The 16,004-nt window shown below is 43.5% G+C and overlaps 1 protein-coding gene across 6 annotated transcripts in view; it reads left to right on the plus strand.

Annotated features, from left to right (window-relative positions):
- The window catches only part of VWC2 (von Willebrand factor C domain containing 2), a 57,007-nt gene that overhangs the window by 706 nt on the left and 40,297 nt on the right, over positions 1-16,004 (plus strand). For 4 of the 6 annotated variants that reach the window (XM_066992588.1, XM_048076406.2, XM_048076404.2 and 1 more), the window contains exons 2-3: positions 561-1,342; positions 8,701-8,830. In XM_066992588.1, the coding sequence (XP_066848689.1) occupies positions 629-1,342; positions 8,701-8,830 (844 nt within the window). In that variant the 5' untranslated portion in view covers positions 561-628. Of the gene's footprint in view, positions 1-31; positions 171-560; positions 1,343-8,700; positions 8,831-8,936; positions 9,212-16,004 lie in introns of those variants that run through there. The other 2 variants (XM_048076405.2, XM_013182037.3) reach the window with 2 other exon arrangements.

Below are 16,004 nucleotides of genomic sequence, written 5' to 3' on the forward strand. Positions count from 1 at the left end.
GGAGGAGGAGGAGGAGGAGGCGGCGGTGTGTGCTTGTGCGGGGAGTTGAGGAGCGGGGCGGCTCGGCTCTGCGCGCTTTAACGGGCTCGCTCTTAGTTGTCCGTTAAAACAGACGTCCTCCCCGGTGGGTATGAAGCCGAAAAAAAAGCAAACTTCACTCTGAATAAGAGGTTAGTGAAAACCATCGGGCATGCAGTCAGCAAGCAGGGCTCAACCGGCTGATCTCGGCTCCGGACCGCGCTGCGTTTCGGGGAGCTCCGCTTAATTCGGCGCGTGCCCCCCCGACGTGTGGCCGTAACCCCACGGCGCCCCGATCCTCGGCAGGCCGCCGCTGCCCCGAGCTGCGCCTCCTGCTTTTACCGAGCCGAAGACGTCCGTGCCCAGAGCCCTGCTATTTATGAGACATCGCGGAGCCGGGCTGGAGGAGGGATGCAGCACCAGGCTGTTGTTTGCCTCTGGCGCGAGGTGCCGAGGCAGGCTGCGTGTTGTTTGAGATGCTGGAGGCGCGAGGGGGGAGAGAGGCGCGCGAGCTGAAGTGTTGCTAATCGCTCTCTTCCTAGGGACCGTGGATCTGCGGAGCGCTTCCCTCCGATGTGAATGCAGTGTCCCCTGTGGGATGCAGTAGGTGATGCCCAGCTCTACTGCAATGGCAATTGGAGCTCTCTCTAGCTCGCTCCTCGTAACCTGCTGCCTCATGGTTGCCCTCTGTAGCTCCACCATACCCGTGCAAAAACTGGCCAAGGCTCAAGACAAACAGGAGATAAAAGCGAGCCAGGAAAAGAGGGATCACACATCGACAAGGGATAGCCAGACAGGCCCGGGGAAGATGAATGAGATCGGCAGGAGCGGGAGGGAGGAGGGCACCAGGGACTGGAAGAGCAAAGGAAGCAGGACCTACTCGAACAAGGAGTCGTGGACTAAGCAAAAGCAGGCTTGGAATAGCCAGGGCACGGGAGGTAAATCCGGGAGCGTTCAAGTCCAGGAGCAAAGGGACGCAGCTGCCGAGGACCCTCGGGTGGCTGAAGACTCGTCTCTCCCGGCTGCTGTGGCGAGCGCTACTCCCGAGCCTCCGGAGGAGTATGCCTACCCGGACTACCGCGGGAAGGGCTGCGTGGACGAGAGTGGCTTCGTCTACGCCATCGGGGAGAAGTTTGCACCGGGTCCCTCCGCCTGCCCCTGCCTTTGCACTGAAGAGGGACCACTGTGCATACAGCCCGAGTGCCCCAGGCTCCACCCTCGGTGCGTTCATGTGGACACCACGCAGTGCTGCCCGCAGTGCAAGGAGAGGAAGAACTACTGTGAGTTTCGGGGGAAAACCTACCAGACCCTGGAGGAGTTCATGGTAAGGGCTGAAGCAGAAAGTCGTTTCGTGGGTCCTTCTGTCACTTGAAGTGACGTGGTGGTGTCGAAATGCTTTCTCGGAGGGTGTTTTGGGCCTCCCCCTCCCCTTTTCATTTCTGTGTTAATGCAACTTCTGCAGTGCTGTAAAATATTCCCCTCAAACATGACCTTTCTTGTTCTGTGATACTGTAACATTTTTAAATGAGGGGGCTGATCTTTATTAATTCCTCTGGTATTTACAGTAAAAAATGCTACGGGAAGGGATGCTGCTTGGTGGTAAAGTAGATTTTATGAGAATTTCCAGCATTGCATGGGTTCCCTTAGTCTACCATTAACAGTGAAACTTCTGCCTTGCAGGGGTCAAGCAGGGTTTGGGGAGCTGACTCCCACTCCTAGTAATCGGACAGTGGTGATACCTTTTTCCTAAGTCATTACTTTTCTCCTTGTTATTTGCTGCTTGAATTGGGCTGCCAAGGTTGTGTAATACTTGGTTTCTGAGAATGGTTATGGGCCTTCTTTTTAGTAAGAGCATGGCTTACAATCTGGATTACAGTGATGCTTAAACAAAGGACTTGAAAAGCTTTGTTTAGAGAAAACCTTTCAGAGCAGGGCCTTTTAAGCATCACTGTGCAAGATCATTATTGTTGAAAACGCAACTTGTTTATTATGTTGTACTGAAAAGTTCAAGAGTTGGGGCCAATTTCCTGGTTGCTTATCTTGACTTTTTCCCTTTTGTATTTTATAGTGGCTGAGATCTGCAGGCAGGCTCTAAGAATATGCTTGGGAATGACTGTTAGATACGGGTCTGATTCAAAACCCCAGTGTGAACACACCTGAGATTTTAGAATTGAATAGGTTGAGGGGAGTGTGAAATCCAATTCAGAGCTCCGGCAGCTTGAGCCCCTTGCAAGGTGGAGAAAAAGAAAATGCATTTGTGAAGGCCGTAAATAAGTTACCACCTCTGTTCTCTGTGGTACTTACGTGTTCTTAGAAACTTAGTTCAATTTGTAATGTCTTTCCACATTCTTCAACTTACTGAGAAATAAATAAATAAAGGAGCAGAAAGACTCCCCTCAGAGTAAATTCCAGCATTTCCCCATGGCCTCTTCAGGTAGGCAAGTGCAGAGCCGTGGTTTTCAAAGCGTGGCAGGGAACATGGTGTCCTCCCTTTTGCCGTGTTGCCTTCAAGGACTGTGTTCAGCTCTGGGGCAGCAGTTTTCCAGTTTAAGAGGAAGAAGTTAGGTTTAACAGGGGCTGGTTGGTATGACGTGACATTTTCAGAGGTGGGTTTGGGGATCCTTTCCTTTCCAGCACAGCTAATTCGAGAGGGTGGCCAAAGCAGTCATGCTTCTGCACGTGCTCTCTGTAGGTCTCCTTATGGAAGTTTTAAAGGCTTTTCCTCACTGTTTGCTCATGCTTTTCTGACAAGTTGCACTTCTTTATCTGTATACAGTGCTGTTGTATTAATGGCTGTAATCTGAAATGCCTTGTTAAGTGTGTGCCAAGAGGATAAAACCTTAGGGCTTCCTGTTATACTTGAACGTGGCTGGCAGCCTCAGTAAAAAGGGAATGCCCAACAGTGACACTTACAGAAATGTTGTTCTGCACAGGCTTTGGCTTTCAACTTTCTTTTTAATCCTATTTGGCCTTTAGCAGCTAGCTGTGTTGATGCCCTTCTGTAATGGAATATCATTTTCCTTACTTCTTTGTGTTAGACAGCTTTGGGAAGCAGGGAGAATGGGTGCCTGCTCCAGAAATTCAAGGGAAGTTATTAGCACAGCTAGGCAGTGGGTTTGCAGCCTGCTTGTTTCGGCATGTGGGGTCATTGGTTTTTAGTTGGGTTCCCACCTTGGTTCCAATAATACGAGCACGAAAGTGTAAACGCAGGCATTTACCCCTGCCACTGCAATCAGCTGAGATGTCTGGCTAAGGGAAGTACCGATGTAGTCAGATTGCTGCTGAGTGGAAGCAATTGCAAATGCAAATAATCGCACTCAGTTTCAAAGGCCATTTTACACGTTTAAAGTTGACTGTCTTACAGAGCTTGCTAATATGCTACCTCTTGATTAAGGTCAGGGAAAGAGTTTTAAATGGGTAGCAGTCTGATTTTTCTCTCTCTGCCCGTTTATCTTCAGTTTGTGGCCAAGAGTGTCAGACACCACTGAAGGAAGAAAAAGGTGACCTCCTAACCTTCAAGTGAAGTTACTTGCACATGTATGTACAGATGTGTAAATATACGTGCAAGTTTGAGAGTTTGCTTATATAAAATTCGTATATGGCTTGACGTAGCAAACCATTTCCTCGACAGGAGCCAGTGCTAATTCACAGGCTGAGTTTGCCAGGGAATGGGAGGGTTTGATGCATTTCTTCTTTGATTGGCAGCTCTTCCCGCAGGCTTTGTGTGCGTGTGCACACGTGTTTTTCAGCTTTTTAAAAAGGGCATGGATGTCAATACAAAACCAGAACACAGGTGTAGCAGAAGGATGAGGTCTCATAAAGCTGTTTTCATCAGCACCACTCTGCTCTCCGGTGGGTATAGTGATGCAGTATGGCAAACGCATCGCAGGATCCGTACAGGTGAAACTGGAGCAAAAGCCTTAGCTGGCGAAATGCAATTAGGAAAAAATTGTGCACTAGAGCTAGGGATTGCTGAGCACATACCCCACGACGTGTTTTTCAGTCTTACAGTAACATTTGAAAATACAGACTGACTTATAAAATAATAGTCTTAAAGGACCATAAATTATCTTCAGAAGTGTATTATCATTTGGGAAAGACATACATTTTTGAAAGTTGTTGCTTTGTGTGTTTTGTTTAGAATTTCTGTGCTACCAAGAACTGTTTTTTTTTGTTTGTTTGTTTTGCGAATAACTTGGAAATCTGGAAGTCAACAAACCCAAGTGGATTTTGAAATGTCTGTGAAGAGATACAGAAATAAAAACAAGGCTGGTATGTTTATTCTTGTCAGCCTAATCCTGTTCATGTTCTCCTACATTGTATAAGTGGAAAGAAAATATTGATACATATCCCAGTAGAATAGTAAATCAGTTTGTGATTGTGGTTTTTTTTTGTTTTGTTTTATTTTGTTTTTTAAGCTTAGATGTTTTCAAAGCTCAAGGAGAAAATGTACGTTACAAATAATTTATAGGTTCTTTTTTATTCAGCTTTTTTTGTTGTTGTTTGGCATGTGGAAAGAGGGTAGACAAAGCTCAAATCACTTCAATGAGTGTAAATGACTTGTCACTTCTTAATTATGACAATTTATACTAAGTTGCTGAATAAACCTACTGCCCTTACTAAGATAAAGTTTTCTTCATGTCCCGGTAGTGGGAAATCTACCAGTTTACACATTTGTGTGCTTGCGTTTTCCCTACATCTGCAACTTCACAGTACAACAGTTATACATCTGTTTATAAATTTCCCTTTAAACAATTATAAAGAAGGGTGTTTGTTTTGTTTTGTTTTTCCATCTGTACTCTATTTTCTACAGGTTTTTACAGCTGTCTGGTGAATACTTAAGACTTCTGTGCCTCTTGTTGTCTTTGCATGGTTTTTGCCTAGGCGAAGCTACTTGTGTTGTGTAGTTAACGTTAATAACTTCATCTGTAGACCACGCTTCAGAGAGAGGTTGCTAGGTCATATTGCTTGCAGCCCAGCCTGGTTATGTCAAATGTGCTAAGTGTGAGTTCTGCTAAACTGGTAGCTTCCCAAATGAATGAGTGGGATGCTCATTGCATTGGCTGTCATTAGAAACTGTGCTGCAGGGAATGTTCTTGCATTATAGGAGTGGAGGAGAGAAAACGAAGGACCAAATGTGTCTTTTCATTCTGATTTATTTAACTGTTGTTACACATACGCTGTCTTATTGTCTCTAGTGATGATTATGTCTCCAAGTGTTAAGCTGCCATTAAGATGAGGAAAGAAATGGTGTTTTTTTCCAGTTCCCACTACATCATGATGATATATAAAAGGCAGTGCTCTACCATTTAGTCCGAAGATGAACAGATAAAGGTTTACACTAACACCATTTTAGCAGCTACATTTTCCTTACATGCCTGAAAAGAGCTATGTGAAAACAAACATATGCAGAACCTCCTCGACCCTGCTGCCATTACTTGTCCTGGAGGGCTGCACTTAGACGTGTGGTCCTGCTGACTTCAGGAAACCGCGCAGGAACTCCCTCAAGTATAAAAAGTGGCGAAGTAACAGTGGGGGGAAAACAGTGGTGTCAGACAAAATGGGATTTATGAGCATCAGAATCTGGTCTTTGGTTGTGGCTTGTACCTGGTTTGGGATAACACTGTGGCTGGAGGTTTTGCTGTGCATTTCCCATGGATTCTTACGTGAAGTAACCACACCAAGCGTACCTCTGGGTTTCGTTATGTTCCTAGATGAGTGGATGATGGGACCCTTGGGCCAACGAGTGGATAGAGTCACAAATTGCTGTTCGTACAGCAAGCATAACTGCCTGTGACAGAGAAGTCAGAGGAGAGTGTTTGTCTTGTCCAGTAAGAGAAAAGCTGGACAAAATAGTGCCTGACAGATGACAGTGCTTATTAAAGGTGTGCTATGTAAAGATGGACAAAGAGTCATTGCCAGGGCTTGTAGTGACAGGACAAGGGGCAACAGTTTTAAACTAAAAGAGGGGAGATTTAGATCAGATAGAAGGAAGAAATTCTTCACTGTGAGGGTGGTGAGGCACTGGCACAGGCTGCCCAGAGAAGCTGTGGATGCCCCATCCCTGGAGGTGTTCAAGGCCAGGCTGGATGGGGCTTTGGGCAACCTGGTCTGGTGGGAGGTGTCCCTGCCCATGGCAGGTGATCTTTAAGGTCCCTTCCAACCCAAACCATTTGATGATCCTGTGATTCTGTCTGCATTCCCCTGAAGCAGCCCTTCATCTATCACACAGGAAGGGTATTCATAACTACTGTATCACGTGGGTGGAGTGCTCAGTTCATGAAAGATGTAGTCTTCATCTATATGTGCTGTGTGAGAGGGAAGGCCATTGTTCCAAATTATCATTATTAGACAAAAATTTGATCTTTTTTTTCTCATTTTATAGCATTTTCAATGCTTTATTTAATGGCTTGTTGCTCTAGAAAATTTAGGCTTATCTCTGTTTGGAATTTTTGTAAACAACCTACTTAATTAGAATATTAAATATTACAGATGAGGAACTTTAGGAATGACATCTTTTTGCTGTTACTGTTTCCTGATTGTTAGTAGATGTTCTATTTTTTACATCATTTTCAGTACTGAACAGCGTAGCTACAAAGTGAAGTTGCGGGAGAGGGAATATCTGTTGTAGTTCCAGGCCTCACTGAACTGCGATTTGTCGCAAATTTGCATGTTTTTCAAGTGATGCCATGAAATTTTGAAACCAATTGAAAGCTATAGATTTGCCTTGTTGAGCCTTGTCTGTGAAATTGAGTTCTAGTAGCATTGGTCGAGAAGGTTTCCTAATTAAAAAACAAATGTGTTTTTATAATTTAGTAAGTATTTCTCTCTTCATGTAACTCCAGAGGGAAGGAGTCTTACCAGTGACTTGCAAATAACGAGGGGCTCAGGTTTGCTTACATTCAAGATTTCACGTGGAATTTAAGTGATTGCCTGAAATAGCTGACACTGAACACTGGGTCAGAAATCTCCTCATCTGCTGATACTCCAGCTCTGCAAGTGAACATGGCAGTTTATGAGCAATTACAAGACAAAGTTCTTGTCCTTAAGCCTGCAATAAAAATCTGCAGTACCGGGCTATCAGTCTGCTTGTAGCACTTTATAAATGCATGGTGTGTTTTTGTCCTGGGTAGAGTGCAAAGCAAAGAGAAATCTGGAAGCAACTAGCTAGCGAAGGAAGTCTGAAATAAATAATAGCAATAAAAGCAGAAAGCAACACAGCAACAGACCCTATTTAGGCATTCTACGCAGAGGGGCTGGCGTGAAAAGATACATGAGTGCATAAACAAATGACAGCCCTGGCAGGTGGGAAGAGAAGTGGCAAAGCATGGATGAGCATTTAGTTGGAGATGATGCTGCGCAAGCATCAGCATGTTTGGACTTTGGAAGTGAGAAAGATGTGAAAGTGGCGAGCAAGCGGAGAACGGACTTGAGGAAAAAATGTGACAGGCTGCTTCAGAGATAGGGAGAAGATAGCAGATGATCTGCAAGTTAGAAGTCTGCATGATTTTTCACAGCAAAGGATTTTTTTTAGGCTTGTGGCTACTCTGCTCGCGTTGGAGAAGTGCAGAGGGTGGTTGTTTGGCATCAGCTGGAATCTGGAATGGGAAGGAGTCCAAGCAAAATCAGCTTTGTCAAATTGTTGACCTTAAGTAAACCTAGAATGTGCACAGATTATGGATTTAGAGGATCATAGTAATAACATGCAGCCGCACTGTCATCCTGCACTCTGAGCGTGGATAGCAGCGTGGTTTTTGCAGTGCTGTGATGAGATTTACAGTATACCACTTGTTCCTCCTTAGCACCGTTGCTTCCCTTCACCTCCAGCTCCTCGAGTGGTAAAAGGATGTTACAGATGCCACGTGCAGCACCTTCTCAGGAACACTGAAGAGGACATCTAGCAAATACAGACGTTTTAAAGTCCATATTTTTCTTAAATATGGATTCTAATTTGTTTGGAATTAATTTCACTGAAGTAGGTCATTTAAGTAATTATCTCCTGGTAATTCTATTCTGTAGAAGTGTTCAAAACCCAGTAATGTTTCAGAAGGTAAAAAAGGGATGACCCTTTTCTGTGCTTCACCCCTTTCTTTGAATTGCAGTTTCTTTTCAGAAAGTTTCAAATATTGCAAAAAGAATAGGTAACTTCTGGGAAATAACATGAATTCACAGAATGTTTTTGCTGACCTCTCTATGAAAATGATCATTTTCAATAAAATGCAACTTCCTGCTACCAGAAACATTCAAAACTGGAAAAATTGCAATAAGGTTTTACATTAAGTTTCATATTTCATTTAGAAAAAAAAATCCTTTATTTTTAATACAATATTTTTTGCTAAATTAATTTTTGAACTTCTGATGGAATTTAACCAAATTTCATCTGAATTATGAACCTATTATGCTGGAATTTCATTTAAAAAGGGGTGGGGAATTTTTTGCTTTATTTGTGTTAAAGTGTAAAGACTTCCTGTACCCAACATCCCTTTGACTGATTTCTTTGGGGCACAGGTTCAGAGCAGAACCTCTGACTCATTCTGCAGCAGTCCCATAATTTTGCAGGAGCCTGGCCTTGCCCTTTGTGCTATTCAGGCCATAAAAAGCATTTGGTTTTTAAAAGGGAAGGAGAAAGAGATCGAGGAAAGAACAAGAGAGAATTAAAAGACGAGTGGATTTGTGTTTCAGGTTTCTCCGTGTGAGAAGTGTCGCTGTGAAGCCAATGGAGAAGTGCTGTGCACTGTGTCAGCTTGTCCCCAGACCGAGTGCGTGGATCCAGTGTATGAGCCTGATCAGTGCTGTCCCATCTGCAAAAATGGTGAGTGACTGCTGGAAAACTAGACGGGGGTTTCTCGCAGAGAGATCCAAATGGCTCTGTTCTGTTTTTGCAAAAAAAATTTCCATTGCTTCCTTCTTCCCCAAAGGGAGATGGAGAAGGATTGCGTGTGGGAGGTGCCTTCCCCGTTTGAGGAGGCAGATCTCCTCGTGACTGAGATGGACTCAGTTATGACCTACATGGATTTTTGTTACCCAGGAGACAATCAGAGTGTTAATGCCAGATATTCATGTGACTTCTGGATAGAAAATCTGCATAAACCCACTGTGAATACATTTTATGTATCCACACTAAAACGCATGCAGGCTGTTCATATTATCCACCTTTCAATCTGAGCAATAAAAGTTACTTTTGTTCTCCCTTCTTATTTGTTCCCCTTTCAGAGATTCTTCTCTTTTTTTTCTTTTTTTTTTCCCTGAGGCAAATCAAATGCACCTTATTGAGCTCATTTAATTTTCATAACTAAATGAATTAAACTCCCAAGTTTAATTGAATACTTTTCGTAACTAAATTAGACAGAAAGTCTCTCTACTCCCAGAAAGGGCTTGCATTAGATCAAAGTCTTGGTCTATTTAGAAGAAAAAATTACATGACACACTAGCTCATCACTTATAAAGAAGAAATGATAATTTATTAATAGAAATGAAAGCTGCAAAATCTCAAATGAAATTATATATTAACTATTTAAAAAAAAAAAAGACGTTTAAAAATATTGAGATAATTTGCAGACATACATTATTTCTCTAGAATAGGTAGGTTCCGTTACATTAGCTAAAATAAACGGATTAAAACGGTGGAAAGGCTAGGGGAGGAGAGAGTGTACAGCATGTGCTTTCCCACAAATTCAACAGCAGATGATAAGGGACAGTTAATTGCATTGGAGGAGTTTCGTTTGTATGGGTACAGAAGTAATTGCCTCCCATCCCTTAACTGGTTGTTACAACCCTGAAGGAATTTGTTCCTGGTGGTGCAGCTTAAGGGCACTCTGCTTTCAGAGGTGAAGAGAGGCGTTTTTTGAGGCATGGAGGACGGAGGGCACTCTTGGCAGGCAGGAGGTGTGGTTTCAATGCCGGGGATGGAGCTACAAGCACACCACGTTAAGTCTGCATAGTCTTTCCCACTGGAGGTCTCCAGGGGTGTTGCTGCTGTTTGGAGCTCCCCTGGCTTTCCTGTCAGTGCATGTGCTCCCGCACTGTGGTGGTGGCCATCTCCTGCAGTTGCTTGCCTTTGAATTAAGCTGGTACGCCAGTGTGGGGCTTGGCTTGGCTGTTCCCATAGATTCCCTGATGCATTTCCCAGAAAGGGGGCCTGTTCCAAAAACCATGCATAAAAATGCCTTAGTTATGACACGGCTGCCTGCTCTCAGAGCACAAAAGCTGAATAACCTGAGCCCTGCCTGCAAGAAAAGGGTGTTCTTGTCCTCAGCATCTGAGTCCCCCCCATTAATTGCATATTCCTTCAGTATACCCACAAGCTGGCATCACTGACCCAGTTTCAAACCAAGGTGACCAGAGCTGACTGTTTCCACTGAGCTGTCCTGTCACTTCTGTGCATGTCAGAGAACCAAGAGTGGTTTTCCTTGTTAGCTTTTCGACAAGGGAGAAAAAAAAAAGCCCATTAACAATAACAACAAAAACAAGATAGTTCAAAAGAAGCTTGGCTTTTCTGGTTCAGCAGCTTTGGTATAGTATAGTAAAGAAATTCCTGAGGAATCCTTTTCCATCTGAGGAGTTGTTTTTAAAAATACCAGGCTGTTTGCTTTCAGAGCTTATTTTAAAGCATTGGATCTGTGCAGTTTGCAAGGAACTTCAGTGAATTGCTAAATGTTTTAATTAGATTGGAGCAAAAGCCTATTGAGCAGGAAAACCTAGCCTGCCTCATCCTGTCATTTGCAAGCCTACTGGAACAAATGCACTGTGAATGTGAGTCAGGGGAAACAATCCCAGCACTGTGCTTCAGGGTTGATCGCAGCAGAGATGACCTCGACGACATCGTGTCAGTAACCCAAAAGAGTGTTAGAGATGCACAGTTTGCTCAGCCACATAATCTGCGTGGTGGGAAAGGTGGGGCCTGCCTTACAGGGAGGCCGTGGAAAGCATGCAAGGGAGATAGATGGCTGCTTTTGCACTCAGCATCCTGCCCTTGGTAGAGCAAGAAGAGGTAGGAGGTGAAGTTTGGATTCTATGTGTTTAGTAAAATCTGTGCACTAAAAATGGACAATTCTTGCTCTCAGATTTCCCTCCCATTCCTGGCACTTCATCACATGCAATGCTCTCCCAACTTGCCTGGGCTGTGGATTGCTGGTGGTGAACCAGCAAGAGCTAGGAAAGTGCCTCCGTCCCTAGCAGGACCACGGACAAATGCCCGATTAAGAATTGTAGACGAAGTCTCATGGAGGCCGGTCATTATTAGAAATGAGTGAATTCAGTCACTTGGCAGATGTGAGACACTGTGCGTTATCCCTTGTGGGAAGGAAGGGGTGTAGCTGACTTCTCTAACCTGATTCCACAAAAGTGCTGGCAACCCTTCAAAAGAGGGATGGATAGACTGTGGTGCAACAGTGCACGTGCATAGGTACTCACTCACTTTCAGCATTAGAAGTGAATAGAAAACTTGCAGAGTGAGGAACAGTCTTAGGTGTAGGATTTAATAACCTTCTGTATCACAGCCTGTCTGTCAAGAAGGAGCCTAGATACTTTCATAGCTGAAGATGTTTTCTTCTTTGTGAAGAGGGACAGGTAGTACTTTAAAGAAGTATCTGTTCAGAAAAGTAGCTTACAGAAGGGATAAAAGGTGCACTTCACTGAGAAAATCTTTGGGTAGGGGGAATTTTCATGCTTTTTATGTCACAAGTCACTACAAGTGAACCATTTTATGGTTATTTCATCTACGTGCCCTGCAAGGAAGCAGTGTGGGGACAGAGAGGAATGGAAGAGAGGATTTATTTGTGTGGGGATTGAGCTTCATGCTTCAGGTAACCAACAGCAGCAAAAACAAGAAAAATCCTCCTTAAACTTCAATCTGACTTTAGAGAGCTGCACGGAGTAACTAGTGCCACATGCCGATCTCCTTCCTGCTTTACAGTACTGGCAGTGTAGTTAGCTACTCCTGTGGAGGCAGGTCCTATTTACAGTGATACCGGTGTGTTCAGAATCTGGCACAAACATTTCTACAGTCCGTAGGGAGTGAAGAATAAAGATAATAAGCATAGTGCTCCCTCTCCATTAGAAAAAGGCTGGGCATTTGTTGCCAGTGATTCGTTTGGGTGTAAAGGGGAGTGGTTAGTACTGAAAGTGAATTATTTTCCTAAATTGAATTACCTTGGTTGTCCGTTCCACTTCTGTTTTCAGTGTCGGAGCCCCAGTAGGCGCGCGCAGCTGGATGCAGCCGTGCTTGCAGCCTGCTGCCACTGCAGAGCGGGCATGGGAGCTGCGTGTGTGTGTAGGTATGTTGGGTTAAGCCAAGAGCCAAGACGGAGCCTGGAGGGGAAGAACGGTTGCTAGACCAAAAAAAAAACACAACCAGATTGTTCCAAGGTCTCCAACAGGTTTTTGTTTCTCTATACGGCTGAAAGATTGCCCCAGATAAAGTGAAGTTGGTTCTGATGGCTTCTCAGCACTTACCTGTTTGGGCACTGGTGGTGTTTCTGCGTCTGCAACAGATGGAGCTACAGGTCTCCTGTCAGCGAAGGCTCAGAGATGCTCAGTCTAAAACATGACCACGTCATGGTTATTGCCAGGTCTGTGTAATCCACTGGGGATGTCCTGCCTGTTTTCAGTGACCATGCAGCGGGAGAGATGTTGCTCCAGATGGAGTCATCTCAGGTACCTTAGGTAGACTCCGTCAGGACCTCCTTTCATGTTTGGGGTCGTACTTAAATTGAAATATATGCGTCATGTGGCTGAAATAGCTGCTGCTAGTAAGGTGCAGGTCTAGCATCATCTGTGTGGGCAGAGGGAATAAGTGGTCCTGGTTTTGTATACCCTTACTGTGAGGCTGGACTTACTGAAATTTGCCCTAGTTCCTTTATGCAGTATTACAACTTTAATGTAAGGTGGTTTGGGAATGCTTCTGAATGGCAGGTGGGGAGCTCCATCTGTGTGAGGTGCTCTTAGGGGTACAACATGGCTTTGTCTTACTGTGGGGCTCAAATCTATTTTAAAATGGTGGAGAGAGGGTGTGTTGTTGGCTGAGGGACCTGTCCCACCATAATAAGGCCAAGGGCAGATCCAACGAAGCTTCACCTTGCAGTTCTCAAGTGAGCAGCGTGTTTGCTTTTCCTGCAGCCCCAGCCTTACTCAAGCACCATGGAGAATCTGACCTGTAAAATTTAATGTCCTTCTGCAGTGTGTTTAAATAAAATATGATATTCCCTCAACCGTATATAGCTTGGTCTCGGGAATGGAGAAAGTATCATAATGCTGTCCCAGTAGAGGTCGAGACAGGACTATTGCAAACATCAGAAATTTAACTGCTGTGAAATTTAAATAAGCAGTACCTTTGATTCTCCTCTCTTCTCTCTATTTACTTTCTTCAGTCACGCCTTGGCAGTTAATTTATATAAAGCAGAGGCGACACAGAAGTTTCAAAGTCTGAGGGTGGTTCTTCAGTCTGCATGAAGCAAGGTATCAAATCGGGTGGTTGTGGTGGTCTTCTATATGTAAAATATAGGAATCCTAAACTGATTGTAAAGTCCAGTTGTTAAGATTGTAATAGTATGTCATTTATAAAAAAGGAATTTTCATTAAAAAATAACATAGTGAACAAGAAATCCTTTAACCCTGATTCCTGTCCCATCTGTGCTCTATGCACCAACATGGTGTTTTCCTTTCTCATGTGTTCAGCTCAGGCATTCATATGCCTGTGTGTGGAAGGTAGTATTTGTTCCATGTTTCTGTGTGTATCAGTCACTTAGCAAAAACTTCTGCACAAAGTTTCTGCTTTAATTGGCTGTATTTCATAAAATGATTTATAATACAGGACTGTTAAACAGGAAATATTAATGTTTCAGTGGGAAAAACACCATTAAAGTTGCATGAACAGCTGTATGTGATTAAAATTGCCTAGAGAATATGTAGTTAGGTGAAAAACTGCAGCAGGTATTTTGGCAGCTATATATTGAAAACAAAGAAATATCAGACTTGCTCCTTTACGGCTGCCTTGGGCATTTAGAGTGGCTTCCAAATCTGGTAGGTGAAGTCAGTAAACTAATAATAGTAATTTTTGGTGTTGTTTGCTGCTGTTAACAAAGTCAAGATGAAGTTCAGTCTGCATCATCTTAATTTAAGGGACTCCTTTAACTCTATTGTATCTCTGTGCTTGCCTCTCATTTTCTCTCATTACTCTGGAAAGTTGGTGGCTACCCAAGCAACATGTGCTTCCAGCGCAGAAATCACAGGATTTTGTTCTTGGGCCACGTTTTCCTCTTAGATTGGATCTGATGTAATGTGCAACACTGCAAAGCAGGCCAAGCAAAAATGTATCCCAAAATCACAGTCTTTGTTGTTTCCAACTCACATATGTGTGCAGGAATGCGCATGCATTTGAGATACAGTGCTGACTTGTTTTCATGTTGAGCTGGCTAAGTAGTTGCAGGTGCTGTTGTTTCCTCTAAGGGCATTTCTTTAGTGTGTTTTGCTGACTTCCAAGTTATTTGGTTTATCTCATGATAAACAGCTATCAGAGGATGAGAAGGGTCTGCCTGAAGACATGGCAAAACTACCCGTTTATACTGAGCCTGAATCTGTTACAAGAACAATTCTCTCTACATACTGTATATATATTTATTGCATATATGTACAGTGTATATACATTTTTTTCCACTAAGAAGCCAAAATGCTTTCAGCAGGGAGTTCTGTTGTTGAAAGGCAGCAGTAACTGTCCCTGAGTACATAGCATGCTGTCGTTTTGCTCAGGCACGTGAGGGCAATCAGAAGTTATACTAGTGTTTAAAGTAGTACTTTTATATTAGGTAGGAGGATGCAGAAGAGCCTATTAAAATATAAAGGCAGTGTATCCTATAGGCATTCCAGAACTCTCTCTGCAATATTTTCTCATTACAGGCTGCTGCAGAGAGCCTGAGCAGCTTTTCTTCAGCAGCCAGTTTTTCTCTCTGCAGGCTTAGCTCATGTGTCACACCTAAACTCTGCCCTATCAGTCACTCATGGCAGCTGGTTGACAGGGCTGTTGCTTTGCTGTGGGTTGAAGCAAAAGACGGAGAGAACATGCCCCAAACAGTTGACTGGCAGGGTTGGCCTCAGGTGACCATGGAGAAACAAGCTGCCTGCTCCTCGCAGTACAGTCAGGACACTGCTTCAGTGTGTCATGGCTCCTTTGCTCTTCAGAGGTATTGAGCTTCAGCTCCAGGAGCAGAAAGATGGAAGCCAATTTAAAAATACAAAACAAAACAATAACGACAACAAAAAAACCACTGAAATTCTTGGGGATGTGGGGGAGAAGAATACAATTTCTGTCAACTTTCATGTATTACAAAAAAAAAAAAAAGTTCTGATTTACCTTATGTACCTTACATTGTTGCTCACCATGGCAGTTTCACACACCTGCCATCCTGTTTAGTCCTGGTTGGTGGTTCTGGTTCAGACAGGAAAGTGACTTCATGCTAATATCCACCAGGGTATTGCAGTGAACAGTGTGCTGTTGCTTGATTTGTCCTGCCTGACAGCTTCTGTTTTACAGAGAGGCATGTTTGGGGATTTGCTTATTTTCCAGTGAATTGGGTATCCCCTTAGTTTGTATTGCAGTTTATTTAATTTTTTTTTATATATATCTTATCTGTCTCTATATGTGTAAATCAAAGATATCCTGCAGTCATATTGTGTCCCCTTCGGTCTCCACATACTGCATCCAGTGTTGATTCTTTGGTGTTTGAAGAAAGTTCTGAAAATGAATATTAAGGGAGGTGAAGTTTTCCTATACTCAGTCTTACTCTTTACGCTGGTTCATTAGAGAAGAAATCCCAGTGTTAAGGTTGCTCCCATGTTTTGCTCTTGGATGTCTATTTTGATTCTGTATACGTCACTAAGTGAAATTGTGGCAAAGATTCAGAGGGCATATTTAAAATATTTGTGTGCGTCTCACTGTATTATCCTTGGAATAAAATTCTGTACCAGTGGAATACCATAGTATTTGATTAAAT

The sequence above is a fragment of the Anser cygnoides genome, chromosome 2 (assembly GCF_040182565.1).
Source record: "Anser cygnoides isolate HZ-2024a breed goose chromosome 2, Taihu_goose_T2T_genome, whole genome shotgun sequence".
NCBI lineage: Eukaryota > Metazoa > Chordata > Aves > Anseriformes > Anatidae > Anser > Anser cygnoides.